Below are 21,408 nucleotides of genomic sequence, written 5' to 3' on the forward strand. Positions count from 1 at the left end.
GTTGTCTAAAGCTAGCCCATTTACATTTATCCTCTTTTTAATTCTCTCCTGGTTTTGTTTTGGTTACTAGCTGACCAATGAGTCAATGGCCATGACCATGAGGAATGGCTAGAAGCTACAACTAACTAGCTAGCAACAACCATGGAAGCAGCGTTATAGAAACATATAAGAATAATTTAAATAAAATAAATTAGGGAAAGTAAAAAAAAAACTGCAGCTATATATATTGACAATCTGCAAGACTCAGTTCCAATTATTAAAAGAGCACAGCAACAAATCACGAAAGAAAAAACAAAGCCATACAATTTTTTTTTCTTTGAGGTATTTGTATTTGGATATGCGTATATCTGCCAATATTTGTTTGTTTTTTTGGTCTGGTTAATGTCTTGTAGTTATATATTTTTCATGTCCTAAATCTCTATGTTCTTCTTATTATTCGCTTCAGTTATCTTCTTAATCATATTTCATTTATATATTCTCTCTCGTTTTTAAATTATTTTATTAATGGATTGATTAAGCAAACGCAGACACTGAGGAGTTGTCTTCACCGCACAAGATGTCAAGAACACAAATTCATCATCCTCCACTCAATCTTCCCTCCCCGACGGCGCCACCACCGGAGAAAACAACGTTAACCGTGAAGAGACGGTGATGACGTCGACCCAACAATCCAGCTCCGTTGCTGATCCGTTGCACCACCATCGCCACAGCCTTGCTAAAGTGATAGCGTTACGTCCAAGGAAGTTCACGGATGCGTTCATGGAGACGCAATTCAGATGTGAAGTGTGCGGCGAAAGATTTACAAATGAAGAGAATCGAAATATTCACAGGAGTGGACACTACAATAATCCATTTAGGAGATAAAACTGAGGAGAAGTGGAAATGCGAGTAATGCTAGTAAGCGTTACGATGTTCACATCTGTCTGCAAAAACTATCTCTAAGACTTGTGATACCATGATATTACCATCTTTTCTATTTAAAACTATGTTACCGTCTTTCTATTAGTTTCTTTCAATAATATTTGTTTACTTTGATAATTTCCGTTGGCAATGATGGTGTTCATATACTTGATCATATCAAATGAGAATACATATAAAACTATAGTGTGAAAAGTAATTTCAAGCCCATAATATTTTTTTTGTAGTCCATAATCTAAAATGAACATAACCAATAACTTTGTTCTATTAATTGGTACTTAAATTTATCAAACTTCATCAGATATTAACCCAATGCTGTATTAACTTCTATCCATGATCGGCTTATTAGCGTTGAAATGTAACTTAATTATTTTATTCAACAAGCTTAGATACTAAGTTTTTTTCCAAAAAAGGAAAGGAAAAAATAGACACTAAATTAGCTACATAATTAGTATTTATATTAAAAAGTTTTTATAAAAAGATAACTGAAAAATGAAAAAGAAGTCTTAAATAAAATTGAAGTTGAATAGTAAGAAAACTGAACATTCTATTAGAAATTTAGAGTAAATTTATAAATTTTAGGAATTATAATGTATGGTTTAAGTTGTGGAGTATTTGGTAGATATAATAATAAGATGTAACCTACTTTAATAATTCTCCCAAAAATGCATGACCGATAAAAGTTGTAATAAAACCTGTAAGCACAAGTTTTCAACTTTCATCTTCGATTAGACACAACTCGTTTTCAGTAATGTTTACTTATGTATCGATCTCAGTCTCTGGTTCTAGCAATCTGCACAAAGAGATGCATGCGAACATGTCAAAGAGAAGAGAACTAACGAAACTCATCTCAGGTTTATCAAACACACCATTAGCAGTTAATGGGACGTTGTTGTTGACATGTTGACCGAAGTTAGCCCGTTTACATTTATCCTCTTTTTAATTCTAGTTCGGTATTTAAATTTCTCTCTGGTTTAGTGTTGATTAGTAGCTGACCAATGAGTCAATATGACCATGAGGAAATGGCAAGAAGCTACAACAACTAGCTAGCAACAACCATGAAAGAAACAATTATAGAAACGTCTAAGAATATTATTTAAAAAGAAAATTAGGGAAATTAAAAAAAATGCAGCTATATATATTGAGAATCTACAAGACTTCAGTTCCTATCATTAAAAGAGCAGAGCAACAAAGCAAGAGAGATAAACAAAGCCATACAATTTTCTTTCCTTGAGGTATATGTATTTGCCAATATTTGGTCTCTTTGTTCTGTTAATGTCTTGTAGTTGTATTTTTTTTTTCTTCTTTTTACGTTCACAATCTCTATGGTTACTTCATGTTATTATTTGCTTTAGTTTTCTTCTAAAATCATATTTTATTTCTATTTTCTCTTTCATTTTTAAAGTATTTAATTAATGGATCTTTGTTGATTAAGCAAAAAGCAGACCTTGAGAAGATGTCTTCACCGCGAAGCTCAACTTCATCACCCTCCCCTCCGTCTTCCCTCCCCAACGGCGTCACCACTGGAGCAAACAACCCTAACCGTGAAGAGCCTACGGTGACGTCGACCCAACAACCCAACTCCGACGCCACCACTGGACCAAACAACCCTAACCGTGAAGAGCCTGCGGTGACGTCGACCCAACAACCCAACTCCGACGCCACCACTGGAGCAAACAACCCTAACCGTGAAGAGCCTGCGGTGACGTCGACTCGACAACCCAACCCCGTTGCTGTTCCGTCGCCCCACCGTTGCCACGACCCAAATGCTGAAGTGGTAGCGTTACGTCCAAGGACGTTCTTAGCGGCGGGCATATGCGAATTGTGCGGCAAAGAATTTACACAAGAACAGATTCGAGACTTTTAACAGGTGAGAACCCCACAATCCATAAAGGAGACAAAATTGAGGAGAAGTGGAAAATGCGAGTAATGCTATAAGCGTAAAAATGTTTGCAAAATAAAGTTATCTCTAAGCTTGTTTATACCATCTTTTCTATTTAAACTATGTATCTTCTTTCTTGGTTTCTTTCAATAATGTTTGTTTCCTTTTGATAATTTCCGTTTTCAATGATGTTGCTCGTATTATTGATCATATCAAATGAGAGTACATTAAAACTATAGTGTGACAAGTAATTTCAAGCCCAGAAACAAATAATTTTTTTTGAGTTCACGTAGAAGAAGAGGACGAGAAACATTTATTGTGAAATATTGAAGGCGAAAAACATTTAGATGATGTGACAAGTAACCTCGGTTCCTTTTCGAGAACAAGAACAACCACCATCCCCATTATCAATATATTCAACACTATCTGTAGCAAGTAATCTCGGTCAATTGGAATGTGAGTGACGTTTCAACGGTTATTCGACGTTTAAGTTAGATTAAGAAACCCACTGATTGGCCGGAGAACCAAATATCATGAGACAAAATAAATATGTTGTTTAACTTGTTTTAGATGATGTATAACTTAACTAACAATGGGCTTTTACATTTAGACATTTCCTACGCATACCAAATCAGGTTAATATACTGTTAATGAATAAGCTAACATCTTCAATTTGATATTTTCAATGGACAAATCATACTCTTTTGTTATCTTAAATGTAACGATAAGAAAATAATAAATTGGAAAATAATGATCATCCCACTGAAGAACGGCAGATCCCATGCTACTCTCTCTCTTCAGCTGATCCTTAAACAACAGCAGTTAACTCTTCTTGCTCTGATATAGCTCTTAGTAAATTCAATCTGTAAAATTCCAATATGACCGAGATTAATATGAAATTCCATCTCAGAAATCAATATTATACACATGATATTCTAGTTATCTAATAAATGTACGTATACATACACTAGTGCGTGATAATTTGTTAATTATGCTCCATCAGTTTCTTGAATATGTATGTTTTAAGATTTTATTTTGTTTCACAAAGTTGAATGTATTCAATTTTCTATGCATATAAGTGATGTTTCATTTCCTAATTGACTCAAACCAATTAATTTCAACAGAATATAAATCTTAGTTAAAATAACAAACAAATTTAATTATAGATTGAAGTTAAATCTGGCACCTGTGCAAATGATTGTGTAAAACCCCCAACACACAGAAAATATATAGAAACGAAACTTCTCGAGAAGATCGGCCTTACTTTGATCGCTGGATTCTTCTTATCCAGTACAATCCCATCTTTTTATAGTTGACCACTGATTCATTGACTATGACTCTATGAGGAAGGGCGAAAAGTTACAACAACTAATTACCATAGCAACAACCATAAAAGAATTTTGTTTTTATCGATGGAATAAAATAAACATAAATGTCATAATTTAAATTTCTTTCTGGTTTTGTTTTGATTAATAGCTGACCAATGAGTCAATGCCTAGAAGAAACGTATAACATTTTTTTTTCTTTAAGAAAATTAGGGAAACTAAAAAAACTGCAGCTTTCTATATATACTGAGAACTACAAGTTTCAGTTCCAACTCCAATTATTAAAAGAGCAGAGCAAGAAAGCAAGAAAGAAAAAACGAAGCCATACAATTTTTTTCTTTGAGGTATATTTCTATATGCATATGTTTATATTTGTCAATGTTTGGTCTCATTGTTCTGGTTAGTATTGTCTTTGTAGTTGTATATATTTTCTTCTTTTCCTGTCCTTAATCTCTATGGTTACTTCATGTTCTTCTTCTTATTTGCTTCGATTTTCTTCTAAATCATATTTCATTGTAATATTCTCTTTCATTTGTAAAGTATTTTATTAATGGATCTTTGTTGTTTAAGCAAAAATTAACAGACCGTGAAAAGATGTCTTCATCGCACAGCAACTCAACTTCATCATCCTCCACTCAGTCTTCCCTCCCCGCCGGCGCCACCACCGGAGCAAACAACTTGAACCGTCAAGAGACGGCGACGACGTCGACCCAACTACCCAACTCCGTTGCTGATCCGTTGGTGGATGAGTACATATGTGAAGTGTGCGGCAAAAAATTTAAAAGAGAACAGACTCGAGATCTTCACATGAGAGGACACAACCTTCCATTTACAGTACCTCGTCGTCGAAACTGAGGAGAAGTGGAAATGCAAGTAATGCTATAAGCGTTATGATGTTCAATCTATCTGCAAAAGCTATCTCTAAGACTTGTTAGACCATCTTTTCTATTTAAACTATGTATCGTCCGTCTTTCTTGGTTTCTTTCAATAATATTTGTACCATGTTTTCTATATAAACTATGTACCGTCTTTCTTTGTTCCCCTACCATTCAATAATAGTTGTTTTCTTTTGATAATTCCCGTTAAATGATTTTATTCATATTATTGATCAATATCAAATGAAAATGCATTAATAACTTTGTCCTGTTAATATCAATTCCAAACCCATAAACAAATATGTTTTCGAGTCCATAATCTACAAAAATGAACAGAACTAATAACTTTGTCCTGTTAAAATGATCTTTAAATTTACTAAACTTCATAAGACCTTAATGTTAAAAAAAAAGATCTGAAACCAAAATTTTATTAGCTTTAATATAGGACCGGTTCATCTGACAAAACATGTTAATAAAGATTATAAAATATTATTTGTGTTGAAATGTAACTTATTTTATACAACAAACCAGACATTAAACCAGCTACATAATTAGTATTTATACTATTTATAAAAAGATTATTGGAAAATAAAAATAAAATTTAAGCTGAATAGCAAGAAATATGAACATTCTGTTAAAAATTTAGAGTAAATTTATAAGTTTTAGGGATTATATAATGTATGGGTTTTTTAAGATTTAGGAATAAAAAAAGAAGTCTAAAAATATAAGATTTTCAACACATTCGCCGACCAAAAAAAAAAAACACATTCAATTAATGGGCCTTGTCAATCACTGGGCCGATACAAACTTTATATCTGAGCCCATAAAATAAGTAGGTTTAACAACGAAGCAAGCAAATCCCTCTTCTTCTAGGCTGCAGTGAAAGAGAAAAGGCGACGACGAAGGGTTCAATTAGGGTTTTCTGCGAATCGCAGCTTCTTCGAAAAAAACCGAGAGATGAGCCGAAGCTTGGGGATACCAGTGAAGCTTCTTCACGAGTCTTCGGGTCATACAGTGACGGTGGAGCTGAAGAGCGGCGAGCTGTACAGAGGAAACCTGCTCGAGTGTGAGGATAACTGGAACTGCCAGCTCGAGGACATCACCTACACCGCCAAGGTAGTAGTAATCTCTTCTCTACTTTCTTCGTAGACTTATTGAACTGCTGATTTAGATCTAGAATGCGAGAAATTGAAATTGAAATCTTGCGGATTGTTGAGATTAGCTGAAGAATGCTGGTGAAATTGTTGCCTTTGATTAGTGATTTCCCAAAGAACGTGTGGTCTTTTGTTTAGGCATTGAGTTTCTGATTCGTAGATTTCAAGAATTTAAATTTTTTTTTTTTTTTTTTTTTTTTATTATCTTGAAGTGATATGTTCTATTTGGGATGAAGTTAGTATCTTGTGTTGATGATTGTTAGTATACTGAACTTTTGTTTGTGGCTTTTTGGGATCCTTTGGAACAGGATGGTAAGGTATCACAGCTTGAGCATGTCTTCATCCGAGGCAGCAAAGTCAGGTGCTATATAGACTCTTTTTTGTTTTCTACTTTGTTGGAGTATTCATTGTCAACTTAGCTGACTTACATAAGTGACATCTTGACAGGTTTATAGTGATACCAGACATGCTGAAGAATGCTCCAATGTTCAACCGAGTAAATGCTAAAATCAAGGTATAACTCTTGAACACGATACATAATATTACGAGAGATCATCCATCAAATCCATGTATGTTTCAAGGTAACAACGTCTTGTCTACTTGATTAATGCAGGGAAAGAGCTCAATAGGTGTAGGCAGAGGTAGACCTGCAATGCGAGGCAGAGTAAGTTGTTTTCCCTCTCTTGAGTCCTTTCTGTTTCTGTTTTACATCTAAAACACACACAACTGATTCAATATTGGTCGTGTCATCAATGCTCAGGGTACTGGGCGTGGGACAGGAGGAAGGGGAGGCGCACCACCTGTGAGGAGATAAGCTCTTCGTCTATGAGACAATTATATTCAGCATTGAGGAGAAGCAGCCATCTTCAGCTTTTCGTTTATGCATTTTGGGTACACAGTAACTAAGATGACCGCCAGAGGGGGGAGAGAAAAAGACAATTTGTGTGTTTGGGTTAGTTACTATGATGTTTGAAACTTTATCATGTTTTTCCGACATAGTGGTTATGATTATGAATCATTTAGAAACCAGAAGAGGATGATCTGATGGTTTCTAACTTTCGATATAAAATTACTAAACGGCGATTTTATTACTTTAGTTTCTAATCGAACAGAAGATGGTCGAGAACAAACGAAGAAAGACACAAGTAGTAGGAGATAAAACATTCAGTATAGGTAGTTGTAAAATGATGAAATCGGTCGATGGTTTATGATCAATATAAATTTTCTAAATCACCTGTGAGGTGAGGAGATAGCTCTTCCGGTATAGACAATTCTATTCAGCATTCAGGAGAAGCAGCCATCTTCAGCTTGTCGTTTATGCATCTTATGGTACACATTCAAGTAAAATTTCCGACAAGAAGACCCTGAGAGAAAGAAACTAGTTCCGTATTTTGTGAGTTACTATAAAACACCATGCCACTAAGAACGATTTTATTACTTAATGGTCAAGATCAAAGGGAGAAACATAAGTTGTAGGAGATAAAAAAAACATTCAGCATAGTTGTAAAATGATGCAATCGGTAGTTCATGGACCACTACCATGATCTGAATGGCTTCTGTCTACCCAGCCAGAACTATCAACTGGCGTTCCCATCATCATCGTTCTTCTCCCTCCACGTTTTCTTGGTGTGCCTGTTGCTTTTGCTTGATACGTCTCCTCTTCACCATTTATATAAATTAATCATACACATAAAACCCAGTTGCAAACAATTTGTGTTCTCCTCCTAGGATTCTTTGTAATTTTTCTTTTACCCAAAGATAAAGCGTAAGAACATAACTAAGCTTGATGGAGGTGCCAAAAGTGGTTGGTCAGTTTGATATATGAATGCTTTTCCAAGTCAGTTTAAAAACCAAACAAGAAGTAAAGCAAACTATACACACATAAGAAAACATTACAATTTTTTTAAAATCCAACACTCAAAATATTTTAATTGCTAGTCTCAGTGCTTCTGTCTACCTAACCAAATCGAATTCGTAGAGAGCAGCTAATAATAAAAGTAAAGATAATAATTATTAAGAGTAGGTTTATCATCCAGACACACAAAAACGGCTCATGATACATAAAATATAATGAGCTCTGACAATAAACATAAGTAAGAAACCCCCAAGGTGTAGCATTGTAATAATCTCACACGATTTATTAATTAATAAACACCAAAGATAGAGCTTCTTGAGAGAGATTTCTAGACAGACATCCTCTGCTTCTTAAAAGCAGCGACCTTGTCGTGGATCACGCCGGCAAACTCAATCATATGAGCTACATTACATACACAATAAACACAAGAATTCATGAGAGAAGTTTTTACCTCATAGAAACAATTAGAAACAAGAAATTTTTCAAAGTACCTGGGTCACAGTAGCCGTAACAAAATTCACCGGAGGGAGGGGGACGGTTACTAAAGATTGTAGCTACGCCCGTAACAGCTATTTTGAATCCTCTCACATCACTTCCATCAAGATCCAGCGCCCTAGCTTCTCCTTCTTGTTGGTAAAAATAGATATTAGTCGTCTTATCGAGAGTAGAGACAAAAACATGGGTGATCTTTCCACAAGAAGAGAAGTGTTTTATCAAAGCGCTCTTGACTTCATCTGCAGGGAGGAGAGTGTTATATCCGCTAACGGTAACGCCAAACCAACTGCAGTCAATTTTGCATATATGTTATCAACAAACTATACAAATATAAATTTTTTTTTTAAAAAAAGGGCAATCAACTTACAATCTGCGGTCATTATATAGTTCGTCGGCCAGAGAGGATTCATAAAGTTCTGCCTCCTCGTCTACTTCCTCCTCCGGTTCAACTTTAACAAGAGCATTCCATCCACCAATGTCAGTTCCATTAAGTTCCAAGGCCTTCTCTTCTGCGCCATCTCCAAGAAGAATAACCAAAGCACGTCTGTTAAGACAAAACAAAACACTGTTTTTTAGTTTATAAATTCACAACAGAAAAAATATATCAAAGAGAGACACAAACAAACCTGTCGAGATTAGGGGTATGAGGGTCTTTGCGAACAATAACATTAAAGACTTCGCCACATGAATTGAAGTGATTAATCAATTCACTCTTGATATCTTCCTCAGGCAGACAAGTGTCGTATCCCTCCACAGATATTATAGCTCTAAATTCCATTCCAACAATTAAAAAATTAAAAAAAAAAAAAAAAAAGAAGAATCAAGAATAAATAAAAGAATTAATTACCGGGGCTTGCTTCCGTACTTCTCGAGAGTTTCCTTCATAGCAGCCTCACTCTCGAACCCTTGGTAGGTGGATCTCACGCTACCGTTCTCGTCCATGGTGGAAGAGGAGGCCATAACCCTAAGCTACGATATTTTTCCAGTTTTGGGGATTTAGTAGGAGAGAGGAGGAAGATATTTATATTTATACACGTCTCAACTACAGCTTTGGACGCCCCCCAGAAAATAAAATTGGGCCTCTTGGTCTTAGCCCATTTAGGTTTTCATTGTGGATTAGGACCGATTGGAAAAAAAACTCAAAATTTATATTTAAAATATATCTCTGCCCATTTAGGTTTTAAAAAAATATTTATCAATGTTAATCTTGTCTTTGAAAAAATATATAACAAGTGGTTGTCTGGAAAATTATAATGAAAATTATTTTATATAAATATATATAATAAATATATAAATTAATATATGAAACAATTTAAAAAAATTATGTGTCAATAGAAAAATGATATTACAAACAAACTAATAATAAATATAATTCTGAGACGTTTAATGGGAAGGTGGAGATTATTGTTACTGACCTCTACTCTGATGGCTCCTTCTAGTTCTTTCTAAACCAGAGATTCCGCTTCAGCCAAAGCTCTCTCTCTCTCTCTCTCTCTCTCTGAGTCGTTTCTTGAATCACCATTGATCTCTGCGTACCAGAAAACAAAAATGGCTGTTGGCATGAGAAAGAAAGAGACTACAGTTATGTTATTAGCTATATTCCTTGGTACCTTGTCGATTTGAGACGGAGCGTAATGAAGCATCATATCTCGTACTCTACTAAGCTGAGCTTGATGATGAAGAATGATAGAAGCTCAATCTTAAACATACATATTCCACGTGTCACAACTCATGATAATGAATTATATTCAAGATATGATCAAAGAAGTTATAATACAAAACCTCTTTGTCAGATTGTGCAGCTTTGAGAAACAGAAATTGAATTGCAAAGTATTTCGCCATTAACTTCTCCTGCAAGTAACACAAACCCCATCAACACAATGATCCATCTTAAAGTATGTTAAGAGAAACCATTGTTATGATCATTTATTTACCATGTCAAGAACTTCTCTCCCAGTGTAAACCTTGTCTGAGACCAAGATGAGATCATTAACAGCAGGAACTGAGATTTCTTCGTACTTGGATACCAAGATCACTAACAACTATGGGTGCAATGAAAGTTATAATTCCTTAACAAGAAACAGAGAAAGAGAGTTGAGACCAAGAGAGAAAGTAACTTGGAAGAAAATGAATTCCCTTTTAGATTATAATTATTCATAACAGGGTTACATATATTTATACTACAGAAAGTGGAACCTCTAATTTGAAATACTAAACATGCAGAGGAGGAGCCTCTAATACTGAACATGCAGAGGTCTTCCATTCCCGGAGCATCTATTTAATTCTTCTCCAACAGCTATATCAGAATTATTCTTTATATCTCTTGTCAATAAACAAATGTTTGGAAATTTAAAGCAACTAATTCAATATATGGTCATGTCTTCGATGCTCAGGGTCCTGGGCGTGGAACAGGAGGAAGGGGAGACGCGCCACCTGTGAGGAGATAGCTCTTCGGCTATGAGACATATTCAGCATCCAGGGGAAGCAGCCATCTTCGGCTTTGTCGTTCATGCATCTTATGGCACATTTAAGTAAAATCTCCGACAAGAAGACAACCAGAGAGAGGAGAAAGGAACAAGTTCTGTATTTTGTTGGTTACTATTGAACATCAAGTCTTTGTGATTTTAACTTTCTATATAAAAACAATTCACTAAGAGCAATTTTATTGTTTAAGTTACTAATCGGACAAAACACGGTTAAGCATAAATGGAGAATATACAAATTGCTAGAGATAAAACATTCAACATATGTAGCTGTAATTAAAATGAAGTAATCGGTAGTTCATGGTTTGGTCGACATGGTCCAACCACGACCGCGACCGGAAGCACGGCCAGAAAAGCTAGGTGGCATGTATATCATCATTCTTCTCGCTCCACCTTTTCTTTTTGCTTGACACGTCTCCTCTGCACCATTTATATATAAATTAATTAATCATACACATAAAACCACTTGCAAACAATTTGTGCTCTCTCCCTAAGAACTCAAGGACATAAGGGCCACCAGTCCTACGGTAATTCGGATGAAACATTCGCTTCAAGCCTCTAAAATTTTCGGAAAAAAAATCATATATAAATAAGTTCCTAACTTTGTTAAAAAAAAAATTGAAACCCTCAAATTATTGAAATCTTTCTTTAGACCGTCTATAGTTCCCAACTGAACTATGCAATGAGAAATGATGCAATAGGAAGTTTTTAACTGAACTTCTAAATGGGTTTGTGGTTTTATATGGATAGTAAGCTACTGTTCTTTAGCTTTGTCTACTAAGTTGTAAATAAAAAGAGAGTAAAAACAAACCACACAGCTTGACTCACCGGCTGGTAAAGGTGTGACGAACGAGTTCTCAGTAGAAGACAAAAGCAGCAACGTTACTGATAATAAGCACAGACACATTTTGGCAATATCCATCTTCTCTTTTTGTTTGATACTAGTAACTAAAAACTAATCAAAGAGTCTTATAAGCAAAGTCTGAAACAACAAAAAATACATAACGTCTTTCGTCTTCAAGTCAACGGGCAATGTAGTAGACGATTAGTCAATGTCATCCATACAAGTTTTTTTATACTTATCCAGCCGAATGCTGTTACGTTAGATTTTAAAAAATATTATCCTTTTTGATTGATTAAATTTAAAATTAACTAATGTAAGAGTTGCGAGAAAAACGGACTCCGTTCTTTAAACCAATGCAGGGAACGAGCTAGCTTTCTATAAAAAGTTATTTGTGTTGCCTTGTTGTACACTTCTACTAATTGGTCGAACTTGAGTCTTTGTGATTTCTTTTGTATATATTTTATAATCCTTCTTTTTTTTCTTTGTAAAATAAGACATATACCACCAATCTTATTTCAATAAAAAGAAAACATTCATGAGAAATAGAGACTAGTTTTGTGTTATATTGTCACTAGACAGTGACATGTTATACAGAGAGAGATAGACTGAAACCACACAGAGATGTGTTGGCTCTTTCTCTTCATTGTTATGTTTTGATTCCGTTGTGACCTGATGAACCTTACAGAAGAAGAAAACCAGCAGGTTCAGTTCTTGAAGCATAACCAAACTTGGATGTGTTGTATTTCCTGTAAACTCCTGTTAGCTTCCCTGTCCCTGCCTCGTGATGCAACCCAGCCATCTTCCTCGAACACTCCCTGTATTGTGATCATCAAAAACAATACAAATCTCAGAACCTGTAATGAAAGTATTCAATTTATATTTAACTTGGTGAGACTTCTTTCTTACATGAGCTTTTCTTCAGTGTAGCCTGTGTAGAACTCGCATGTTCTGCTCCACTCCTCGAACCCTTTAAGCGTGGACTGAGCAGTGTAGATCGCTGAAGCAGCTAACTGAGAGGGAGCGTACTGAAGCATCTCGTACTCCACTAAGCAAAGCTCAACGATGAAGAATGATAGCAGCTCAACCTGTAACATACATGTTATCATCACACCTCATGATAATGATTCTATTTAAGATAATAAACAAACCTTTTGATCAGATTGTGCAGCTTTGAGAAACCTCCTCATGAACACATACGGAGTTGGCAGACAGAAATTGAATTGTAAGGTGTTAGCCATTAACTTCTCCTGCAAGAAACACAAACCCCATCATCAACACAAATGATCATCCTAAACATTAATTGAGAGCATCCGAAGTTTATTTACCATGTCAAGAACTTCTCTCCTAGTGTAAGCCTTGTCAGAGATCAAGATGAGATCATCCACAACAGGAACCGATACTTCCTCGTACTTGCAAGCTAGCAACATCGCTGTTACACCAACAAGCTGAAGCTTCTTCCTTGCGACGTGGTGATGAACCGCGAGGAACCTGTCTATGAGGTTGATCGTGAGGTATAGCGTCTCTTCCATCAGCTCGAACTTGTAATGTACCTGCTCTCCCAAAAGTGTGTTACACATTCAGTCTCTAAACACTATCTCCCAAGAAACAAAGACAAGAGTTAGTTTATTATGTACTAACCTCAATCAACCAATCAACAAGGATCCCTCTCATCCTCTCGTTAATGTCAGGTTGATTCTCCATGTAATTAGGCGGGACGCAGCTACGACACTGCCAAAAAAAAAACAATCGAACGGTTATCAATCAGTGATTTTGAGACAAGAATGAACATCGACATATAGAAACAGTACACCAAGAAGGGCTTACCTCATTGTTCTTGTAGAAGTCATATATGTCATCAATGTAATCAACAACAGCTAGAGGGTTCTTCTTGTCACAGCTATCTATATCCATCACAGCCTCTTCTTCTTCTTCTTCTTCTTCAGTATCATTTGAATCTTCCATTTCAATACCTTCCTGTACAAAACAAAAAGTAATTGTTACTCACGGCTTTATACATCAGACAAGAAAATCGAAGGTTTTGAAATGTTACCATTCTGTCGATTTCATCAAGCATGGCTTCAGTGTGCTGAACAAACATTGGCTCATTAAAGTCTCCATCCTCTTCTTCTTCCACATCTATTATGACTATATCAACTGGTTCGCTCTTGGTTTCCTAAACCATATAACATAACACATCACTAAGTCATATTAACACATTCACTGTAATAGATGTCAACTAATAAAATGTACCTCCTTCTTGGTTTGGGGATTGTTCTCAGCTAATTGAGCAGCAAACTTCCTAGTGATTGGTCGATGCGCCGGAACAGGTGGTGGAAGAATCTTCTTGTGACACATCACATTTTTCCTGAAAAAACAAAAACAAAATCAGAGAATAAAGATTAGTTCTTTAGGATTAAATGACTCACAAAATTTTTGTAATTATATAGACTTTACTCAGACAAAGGTCGCTTGTTGACAGCACAAGGATAAACCGGAGCTCCGATGATGTTCTTGTTTATGTTACTAAGCGCTCTTCGTGTCTGCCCATTCCCCGGATTCGCCTTTCCTCCTCGTAAACCACCTTCATTTAACAACAAGTCATTTAAAACAGAACCGAACCAAAAGATTAGTGTTCTTCGTTTTGATTCAGATTATATACCTTGTGGATTCATGGGTCCGATCACTCCGTGTCTGTTCTCGTCTGATCCACCCATCTGGTGATGATCACGCAGAAACAAAGCAATTCCAAAATTTAAAAATTGGGTCTTTGATGCGATTAAAGAATCTAATCACAAAACCCAGATGAAATCAAGGTTTTAAAGTGTTAACCTTTAGCTTTCAATTCAACGATCCCTTCCAAAATCGATCAGCAGCAAAGTCCCATAAGAGCAAGCAGAAACAGATTCGATCTCTGTCTCTCTCTCTTTCTTTCTCTCTTGCAAGAAGAGAAGATTTGGAGAGTGAATCAAGATTTGAAGGACGTGAAGATAGGACGTATGTCTGTCTGTGCAAAGACAAATATATGTTTGTTTATTTTATTTTTTAAATCAACGGCTAGTTAATCTGAGCCGTTGGATGAAGCATCAACAACTTAAAACCCTGGTGATGATGAAGAAAAAAGGCTCGCCTTCTTTTTGGAATCTGGGAACCCAACGGCTATGTTTTCAAATTCACTGTTATTTTCTTCCTCTATTATTATTACTACCATGATCCAATGTATTTTCACTATCACCGACCAGACGACTACCAACCGCCTCGTAATTAATGTTTCCAAAATAGTAGTAGTATTAAGTATTAACTCTATTTAGTTTTTTTTTCCAGGTATTTATAACTTAATGTAACCAAGATTATATATGACTTTAGTTATATAAACCATAGCTTGAAATTTTCAAAATACCAAAGAGCAGAAAAAAAGAGCTTAACGGCTCTTCACCTTTTTGCTTTTCTTTTTATTGGCAGTCTTACTACTACCACACTCAATAGTCAATGGTTATAAACCGGTTGTTATTTAACAATAGTGTATTTTTCCAACGGTAGTCATTTATTAGTGTTTTCCGCTGTTTTTTTTTTTGTCCATACTAATTTTTATAGATAGTTCTTAAGACTGAGATAGTTGTAGTTCTAGGTGGTCATCATGATTATGTGATATATCACTATTGCTTTGTGCAAATCATAATGAATTTGTTGTTAAATATGTCACCTCAATGAAACTATCATAGAACCAATGTTTAAGAAAATGTTTCATCTTTGCTCAAAAAAATGTTTCATCATTAAAAGATGCGGTAAGTTGATTGCTAATGAAATAAAATCAAAGTTAGCAATTGCTATAAATTTTTTGATATGGTTAATATTTTGTCATGCGACATTTTTTTTTTCTTTTGATCAATCATGCGACAATTTTTTTTCTTTTGATCAATCATGCGACATTTGAAATGGTTGTTTAGCCATGAAATACATTCAATTCATTAAAAGAGAAATAAATACGGAGGAAATACATCCTAAATTATTTTTAAAATATTTTCTTTATATCTTATACATATACAATACATACTTCTTTTGATAAAAAAAAACATATATACTTCTATTTCTATATAACAATTTGTTTTCCAAATTTCATCCATAATTGAGCGATACGACGAGCTTGAGCTTCGAAATAGATTTATCTGTTTGTGTGGTCAGGCGACATGAATATCTAATTTCTATTGCGGACAACCGGGTCTACCTGGTGCCGATAGACAGGCCCCCAGAAAGATTAGTTGATTGGGTCTCGACCCACAAGGACACCCCCGGTTATCAAAAAATTAAATTCATCTATAATCAATAATAAACTGTTAAGCAGAAATAAATATAATCCGGTTAGCAAAACAAACCCAAATACCTTCAGAAAACCCAAAGCCCATTAATGATGCCCAATACGGCCCAATACTCTCGAGCTTTTTACTTTCTCCTTCCACCATCTAACACTCCCGAGTTTCTACGGATCTTTCTAAAACCATTTCCCCATTTTTTTTGGGTGAAGACGATGAATCTGCTCTTCGATTCTTGAATCGACCTCACTCAATCACCCTCCCCCTTGTTCCACCCACCGATCCTTATCGAATCCGAGCTCAAAATGCTCTCTCAAATGGAGTTCGAGACCCACGAAGACGCCTACACCTACTACAAAGACTACGCCAAATCCGCCGGCTTCGGAACGGCAAAGCTAAGCAGCCGGAGATCGCGAGCCTCCAAGGAGTTCATCGACGCCAAATTCTCCTGCATCCGCTACGGAACCAAGCAGCAATCCGACGACGCGATCAACCCTAGAGCCTCCCCCAAGATCGGCTGCAAGGCGAGCATGCACGTGAAACGCCGCCCCGACGGCAAGTGGTACGTCTACAGCTTCGTCGAGGAGCACAACCACGAGCTCTTACCGGAACAGTCTCATTTCTTCCGGAGCCACCGAGTCGAATCTTCAGATCCTCGTCTCCGGAGGAATAAGAAGAGCAATAATAATCCGTTGGCTGATTGTTCGAAGCATCTCACCGCTTATCACGATCTAGCGTTTCTAGACGGTTACACGAGGAATAATAACAATCAGCGCGATAGAGGACGGAGGCTCGCGATCGAATCTCTTGACGCGCAGATCCTTCTCGAGTTTTTGACACGTATGCAGGAAGAGAATCACAAGTTCTTCTACGCCGTTGATTTTAATGAGGATAATGTTTTGAGGAATGTGTTCTGGGTCGATGCTAAAGGGATTGATGATTATAAGAGCTTCAACGACGTCGTTTCGTTCGATACGAGTTATGTGGTGAGTAAGTTTAAACTCCCGCTCGTTGTTTTCGTTGGCGTTAACCATCACGTGCAGCCCGTGCTGCTAGGATGCGCGTTGGTTGCGGATGAAAGTGTTTATAGTTATGTTTGGTTGATGGAGTCTTGGTTAATGGCGATGGGTGGTTTGATGCCGAGAGTGATGCTTACCGACCAAGACGATGGTATCAAAGCAGCTGTGTCTGCTGTCTTGCCGGAGACTCGTCATTGTTACTGCTTGTGGTATTTACTTGACAGGCTTCCTCGGAATCTTGATTACTGGGGGATGTGGCAAGACGCGTTCTTGAAGAAGTTTTTCAAGTGTGTGTACGGTTCGTGGTCTGAGGAGGAGTTTGATAGGAGGTGGGTGAAGCTGATAGATAAGTTTCATCTCAGGGATGTTCAGTGGATGAGGTGTTTGTACGACGAGCGTAGCTTATGGGCGCCTACGTTTATGAGGGGAGTGACGTTTGCTGGGATGTCAACAAGGTATCGTTCGGAGAGTGTGAACTCTATGTTTGATAGGTATGTTCAGTGTGAGACTTCGCTTAAGGATTTCTTAGAAGGGTATGGGTTGATGCTAGAGGATAGGTACGAAGAGGAAGCGAAAGCTGATTTCGACGCTTGGCACGAAGCGCCTGAACTGAAATCTCCATCGCCTTTTGAGAAGCAGGTGTTGCTTGTGTACACTCACGTGGTGTTCAGGAGGTTTCAGATCGAGGTTCTGGGCGCTGCTGCTTGTCATTTGACGAAGGAGAGCGAGGGAGGAACGACTTACAGTGTTAAGGACTTTGAGGACGATCAGAAGTATCTGGTGGAGTGGGATGAATCGAAGTCGGATATTTACTGCTCTTGCCGTTCGTTTGAGTACAAGGGGTATCTGTGTAGACACGCGATTGTTGTTCTCCAGATGTCTGGCGTTTTCACCATTCCGATAAACTACGTGTTGCAGAGATGGACAAACGCAGCTAGGAACAGGCATCAGATCAGCGGGAACCTTGAGCTTGTGCAGTGTAATATCCGTCGGTTCAATGATCTTTGTCGGCGAGCTGTTATATTAGGAGAAGAAGGGTCTCTTTCGCAAGAGAGTTATGATGTCGCCATGTTTGCGATGAAAGAAGCTTTTAAACTATGTGCTATTAAAGGTAATACCATCGAACATCCCACCATAGATCATATCCATGAAAACAATCAATATGGATCCACATCGAAGCAGATTGGACTCGAACATAACATTCAGCATGTGGGCAATGCTGCAGGGCAAGGTGAAACCATAAAGGAGAAGAGAAGTAGTCTAAACAATACATCTAAGAAGGCAAAGGTGGTGGTTAGCTTTCTCTTTTACACTATGGAATCATAATCATCAGTTAATGTTTTGTGTCCTCTATAGATTATGAAATCACACACGGCCAAGAACGATGAACAACAGTTTTTTCTCTATGAGTAGCATGTTTGTGTACATTTCATTGATCTTTCTTCGTTGGTGCAGCATGTGACGGAATCTGGAAATGTTGGGGAGGGAAGCCAAGAAGGGTTTCAACATGTTGTGGTACGTCTATTTTCCTATATGGACTCAAATGCAAACTACTTGGTAACATTTAGTTGAACTTGTAAAAATAACTTCAAACAAAGATGTTATGAGTGTTTTTTCTTTTCAATTGCAGGCTGGTCCAAGACCGTTTCAGGCGGGATTAGCAGCGCAGTTTCACAACACGATCCCAGCAGTGTTTCAAAACGTGATCCCCACGGAGTTCCACAACATTCAGGCTACAAATATGCATCAGAACAATCCCCCTGGGTGAAAGTAAAAACAAAGACAGCCAACAAACTTGATAGGTTCTTGTATGTGTAATGTATCTCCTACTCTCCTTGTTCAACGCCTTATTTTTTTGGTTGCCTTGTAATAGAGTAAAGGGTGTATGTGTCTGTTGATAAACCTGATGCACGGATAGGCGTCTGCATGTAAGCTAATGAAATTGTCATGTTTGGTAAATGCAAAGCAGAGTTGGAGAAAGCTCATGAACTATTTTTTCAAGCCCATGAATAATTGTGAATAATGAAAGCTTGCACCATACCAGGACTTGGCTTAGTTCGATAAACCATTTAAACATTACATGAACATATGATAAGAACTCATCTGCTAATTTTATTGGTCTTTTTTAATCGTGTACATATAGTATAATTACCTTCATGTTGAGCACCTATCATCAAAGTCAATATGTCCGAGTGGTTAAGGAGACAGACTTGAAATCTGTTGGGCTTCGCCCGCGCAGGTTCGAACCCTGCTGTTGACGATATGTTTTTATTCCACTTAAAACATTTTTTTTTTAATCTCAACATAAAGAGAACGAACAAGAATGTCTTTAACTCAGGTCCAGAAAAATCGAACAAATGCATATAACAATCATCACATTGTGAATGAAAGCAAATCTTAGTTTTGAACCACATCAAAAATGTAAACAAGAAAACAATATTATTCCACTTCTGGAGCATGTTCTTACTTCAACCACAAAAATAAAGCAGCACTCTTATACCTCCTAGTTACAAAAGAATTGCATAACCACTAACTACAAATATAGTTCTTTACTCAGAAAAAATAAACCAGAAAAAAAAACATCTTCACTAGATGGATATGATTCATACTTCCTCTTCTGACTTCACACCCTCCTTTACTTCAACAATGCTGTCACTACTCTCCTTGTTCTCCGCCATCTCCAGCAACTTCTCTTCTTCCTCGTCTTGCTCTTGTTGCGGTTTAGCTTCTTGTGTCGGTTTCTTGACAGTCGACTGCTGATACATAACCCCACCAAACATACAAATCAACAACCCCAAAGTCCCCACAAACGTCGAATGCTTATCCCACACCACCAAATTAATCACAACCGTCAGCAACTTATTCACAATCCCAAGAACCGTAAACCCCGTCGCGGAGATAGCTCGCCGACACGAGAATCCAAAAAAGGAAATCGCCAAGCCAAACAAACACGACAGCCCCACAGGCAACACCACTTCCATCTCATACCAATCAGACTCTACCGTAATCTCGTGCTTAATCCTCTTCAACTCCCCCATTATAAGCAACTCGATCGGAAACAAAAGAAGCGCCTCGAGGTTGTTATAAAGCACGAGCCCCCACGTGTTCAGCCCAATCGTCATCACCACGTGCTTGATGTACACAAAGTCTATCGTCATAGAGACAAGATACGCCACCGCCCAAGCGTACGCAGCCACCGTGAACTGATAATCGGTTAAGACGTAAAGAAAGCTCCCTCCGAAGATCGTGGCCAGAGCTCCCCAGGTCCTGACGTTAGGCCACGGCTGGTGGAGGAAGAGGGTTTCACCGACGGCGACGAAGATGGGGACGGCGGAGCGGAAGACGATGAAGGTGTCGACGTTGGCGTGGAGGAGGAGCTCGCTGTTGGTGAAGAGGGAGAGGTAGAAGATCATCGCCGCGGGGAGGAACCTCCACATGGTGGAGAGGGTCAACGGGTCGTGCTCGACGAGGCCGAGCTGGGAGGAGAGGACGACGCCGGCGAAGCTCGTGAGGTACTGGAGAGCGGTGAGGGCGCCGGGGTAGGGGAACTTGGTGATGGCCCATTTGTTGATGATGGAGAGGAGGGAGGCGGAGATGCAGTAGCCGGCGGCGACGCCGTAGACGGAGGCTTGGCGGAGGAGGAGGCTGCGCCAAGTCTCGTGCTTTGGATCTGTTGTGATTGGATTCGCGGTTTCTTCGTCGTTCGTCGGCATATTGAATTGAAATCGAATCGGGGGAGAAGGGATTAGATCTCGGCGAATCTGGGCAAAGGTGGGAACTTTAGGGTTGTGAATATGTTCTCGAGCGTTGGCTAAGAGGGAGAATCGAAGAAAGGTTAGCTCTTTGGGGTTTGTTGAGAGAGTGAGTGATTCAGTGATTGAGAGAACGCGTCGCAGAGTGAGGAAGAGCAAACCGTCGGTGAAGAAGCTATTTAGTGCTAAAGCATAAAATAACTTTTTTTTTGTTGGAGAGTTTGCATATTAATCTTGTTCAAAAGAAAAAAAGGGTGTGCATATTAATCAATAATGCTTTCTAGTTTCAGCTTAATTGTGGTTGTCAAAATAAAATTTTCTTTTTAAAATAAACGTTTGTTTTATAATTTGAATTAAAAATTTATTAATTTTATATTCTATTTTATTTTTCTATTGGTTGAAATACAATTATGTATATTAGTAATAATATTTTTATTTAATAAATATACAAAATTAAATATTTTTTAATCCATGTATAGAAGTCTAAATCAATAATTAT

The 21,408-nt window shown here is 37.5% G+C and overlaps 7 protein-coding genes and 1 non-coding gene across 9 annotated transcripts; 4 read left to right on the top strand and 4 right to left on the bottom strand.

The window, feature by feature from the left end:
• Window positions 1-2,102: 2,102 nt before the first annotated feature.
• LOC106299697 (protein indeterminate-domain 6, chloroplastic-like) lies at window positions 2,103-2,839 on the top strand. The gene is made up of 2 exons (XM_013735743.1): window positions 2,103-2,153; window positions 2,354-2,839. The coding sequence occupies exon 2, from the start codon at window positions 2,375-2,377 to the stop codon at window positions 2,783-2,785; it is 411 nt and encodes a 136-aa protein (XP_013591197.1). The 5' UTR covers window positions 2,103-2,153; window positions 2,354-2,374; the 3' UTR covers window positions 2,786-2,839.
• A 3,030-nt stretch (window positions 2,840-5,869) lies between these two features.
• On the top strand, window positions 5,870-7,056 carry LOC106296449 (small nuclear ribonucleoprotein SmD3b). Its single transcript, XM_013732583.1, has 5 exons — window positions 5,870-6,116; window positions 6,463-6,515; window positions 6,602-6,668; window positions 6,768-6,818; window positions 6,915-7,056. The coding sequence occupies exons 1-5, from the start codon at window positions 5,958-5,960 to the stop codon at window positions 6,966-6,968; spliced, it is 384 nt and encodes a 127-aa protein (XP_013588037.1). The 5' UTR covers window positions 5,870-5,957; the 3' UTR covers window positions 6,969-7,056.
• A 1,094-nt stretch (window positions 7,057-8,150) lies between these two features.
• Window positions 8,151-9,498, bottom strand: LOC106296448. The gene is made up of 5 exons (XM_013732582.1): window positions 9,352-9,498; window positions 9,131-9,271; window positions 8,872-9,048; window positions 8,501-8,790; window positions 8,151-8,411 (listed from the first exon to the last, which is right to left on the bottom strand). The coding sequence occupies exons 1-5, from the start codon at window positions 9,462-9,464 to the stop codon at window positions 8,338-8,340; spliced, it is 795 nt and encodes a 264-aa protein (XP_013588036.1). The 5' UTR covers window positions 9,465-9,498; the 3' UTR covers window positions 8,151-8,337.
• Window positions 9,499-10,146: 648 nt separating this feature from the next.
• LOC106298160 (cyclin-B2-5-like) lies at window positions 10,147-11,909 on the bottom strand. Its single transcript, XM_013734240.1, has 4 exons — window positions 11,799-11,909; window positions 10,439-10,546; window positions 10,287-10,355; window positions 10,147-10,203 (listed from the first exon to the last, which is right to left on the bottom strand). The coding sequence occupies exons 1-4, from the start codon at window positions 11,907-11,909 to the stop codon at window positions 10,147-10,149; spliced, it is 345 nt and encodes a 114-aa protein (XP_013589694.1).
• A 412-nt stretch (window positions 11,910-12,321) lies between these two features.
• Window positions 12,322-14,827, bottom strand: LOC106298433 (cyclin-B2-4). Its single transcript, XM_013734559.1, has 11 exons — window positions 14,661-14,827; window positions 14,491-14,545; window positions 14,286-14,412; window positions 14,082-14,196; window positions 13,882-14,004; window positions 13,656-13,805; window positions 13,470-13,559; window positions 13,157-13,381; window positions 12,980-13,078; window positions 12,738-12,916; window positions 12,322-12,646 (listed from the first exon to the last, which is right to left on the bottom strand). Exons 2-11 carry the CDS (start codon window positions 14,543-14,545, stop codon window positions 12,511-12,513), a joined length of 1,299 nt encoding a protein of 432 aa, XP_013590013.1. The 5' UTR covers window positions 14,661-14,827; the 3' UTR covers window positions 12,322-12,510.
• A 1,456-nt stretch (window positions 14,828-16,283) lies between these two features.
• On the top strand, window positions 16,284-19,142 carry LOC106300441 (protein FAR1-RELATED SEQUENCE 4). Of its 2 annotated transcripts, XM_013736582.1 has the most exons (4): window positions 16,285-18,268; window positions 18,383-18,444; window positions 18,613-18,672; window positions 18,788-19,142. In XM_013736582.1, the coding sequence occupies exons 1-4, from the start codon at window positions 16,444-16,446 to the stop codon at window positions 18,923-18,925; spliced, it is 2,085 nt and encodes a 694-aa protein (XP_013592036.1). In that variant the 5' UTR covers window positions 16,285-16,443; the 3' UTR covers window positions 18,926-19,142. The 2 variants fall into 2 exon arrangements, with proteins under 2 accessions (XP_013592035.1, XP_013592036.1); XM_013736581.1 differs by having other exon boundaries at window positions 16,284-18,444.
• Window positions 19,143-19,335: 193 nt separating this feature from the next.
• On the top strand, window positions 19,336-19,417 carry TRNAS-UGA. The gene has a single exon. It is a non-coding gene; the product is annotated as a tRNA-Ser (tRNA).
• A 158-nt stretch (window positions 19,418-19,575) lies between these two features.
• On the bottom strand, window positions 19,576-21,143 carry LOC106296454 (GDP-mannose transporter GONST3). The gene has a single exon (XM_013732586.1). The coding sequence runs from the start codon at window positions 20,868-20,870 to the stop codon at window positions 19,761-19,763; it is 1,110 nt and encodes a 369-aa protein (XP_013588040.1). The 5' UTR covers window positions 20,871-21,143; the 3' UTR covers window positions 19,576-19,760.
• Window positions 21,144-21,408: the final 265 nt, after the last annotated feature.

Source organism: Brassica oleracea, chromosome C6 (genome assembly GCF_000695525.1).
Source record: "Brassica oleracea var. oleracea cultivar TO1000 chromosome C6, BOL, whole genome shotgun sequence".
NCBI classification, from domain to species: Eukaryota; Viridiplantae; Streptophyta; class Magnoliopsida; order Brassicales; family Brassicaceae; genus Brassica; species Brassica oleracea.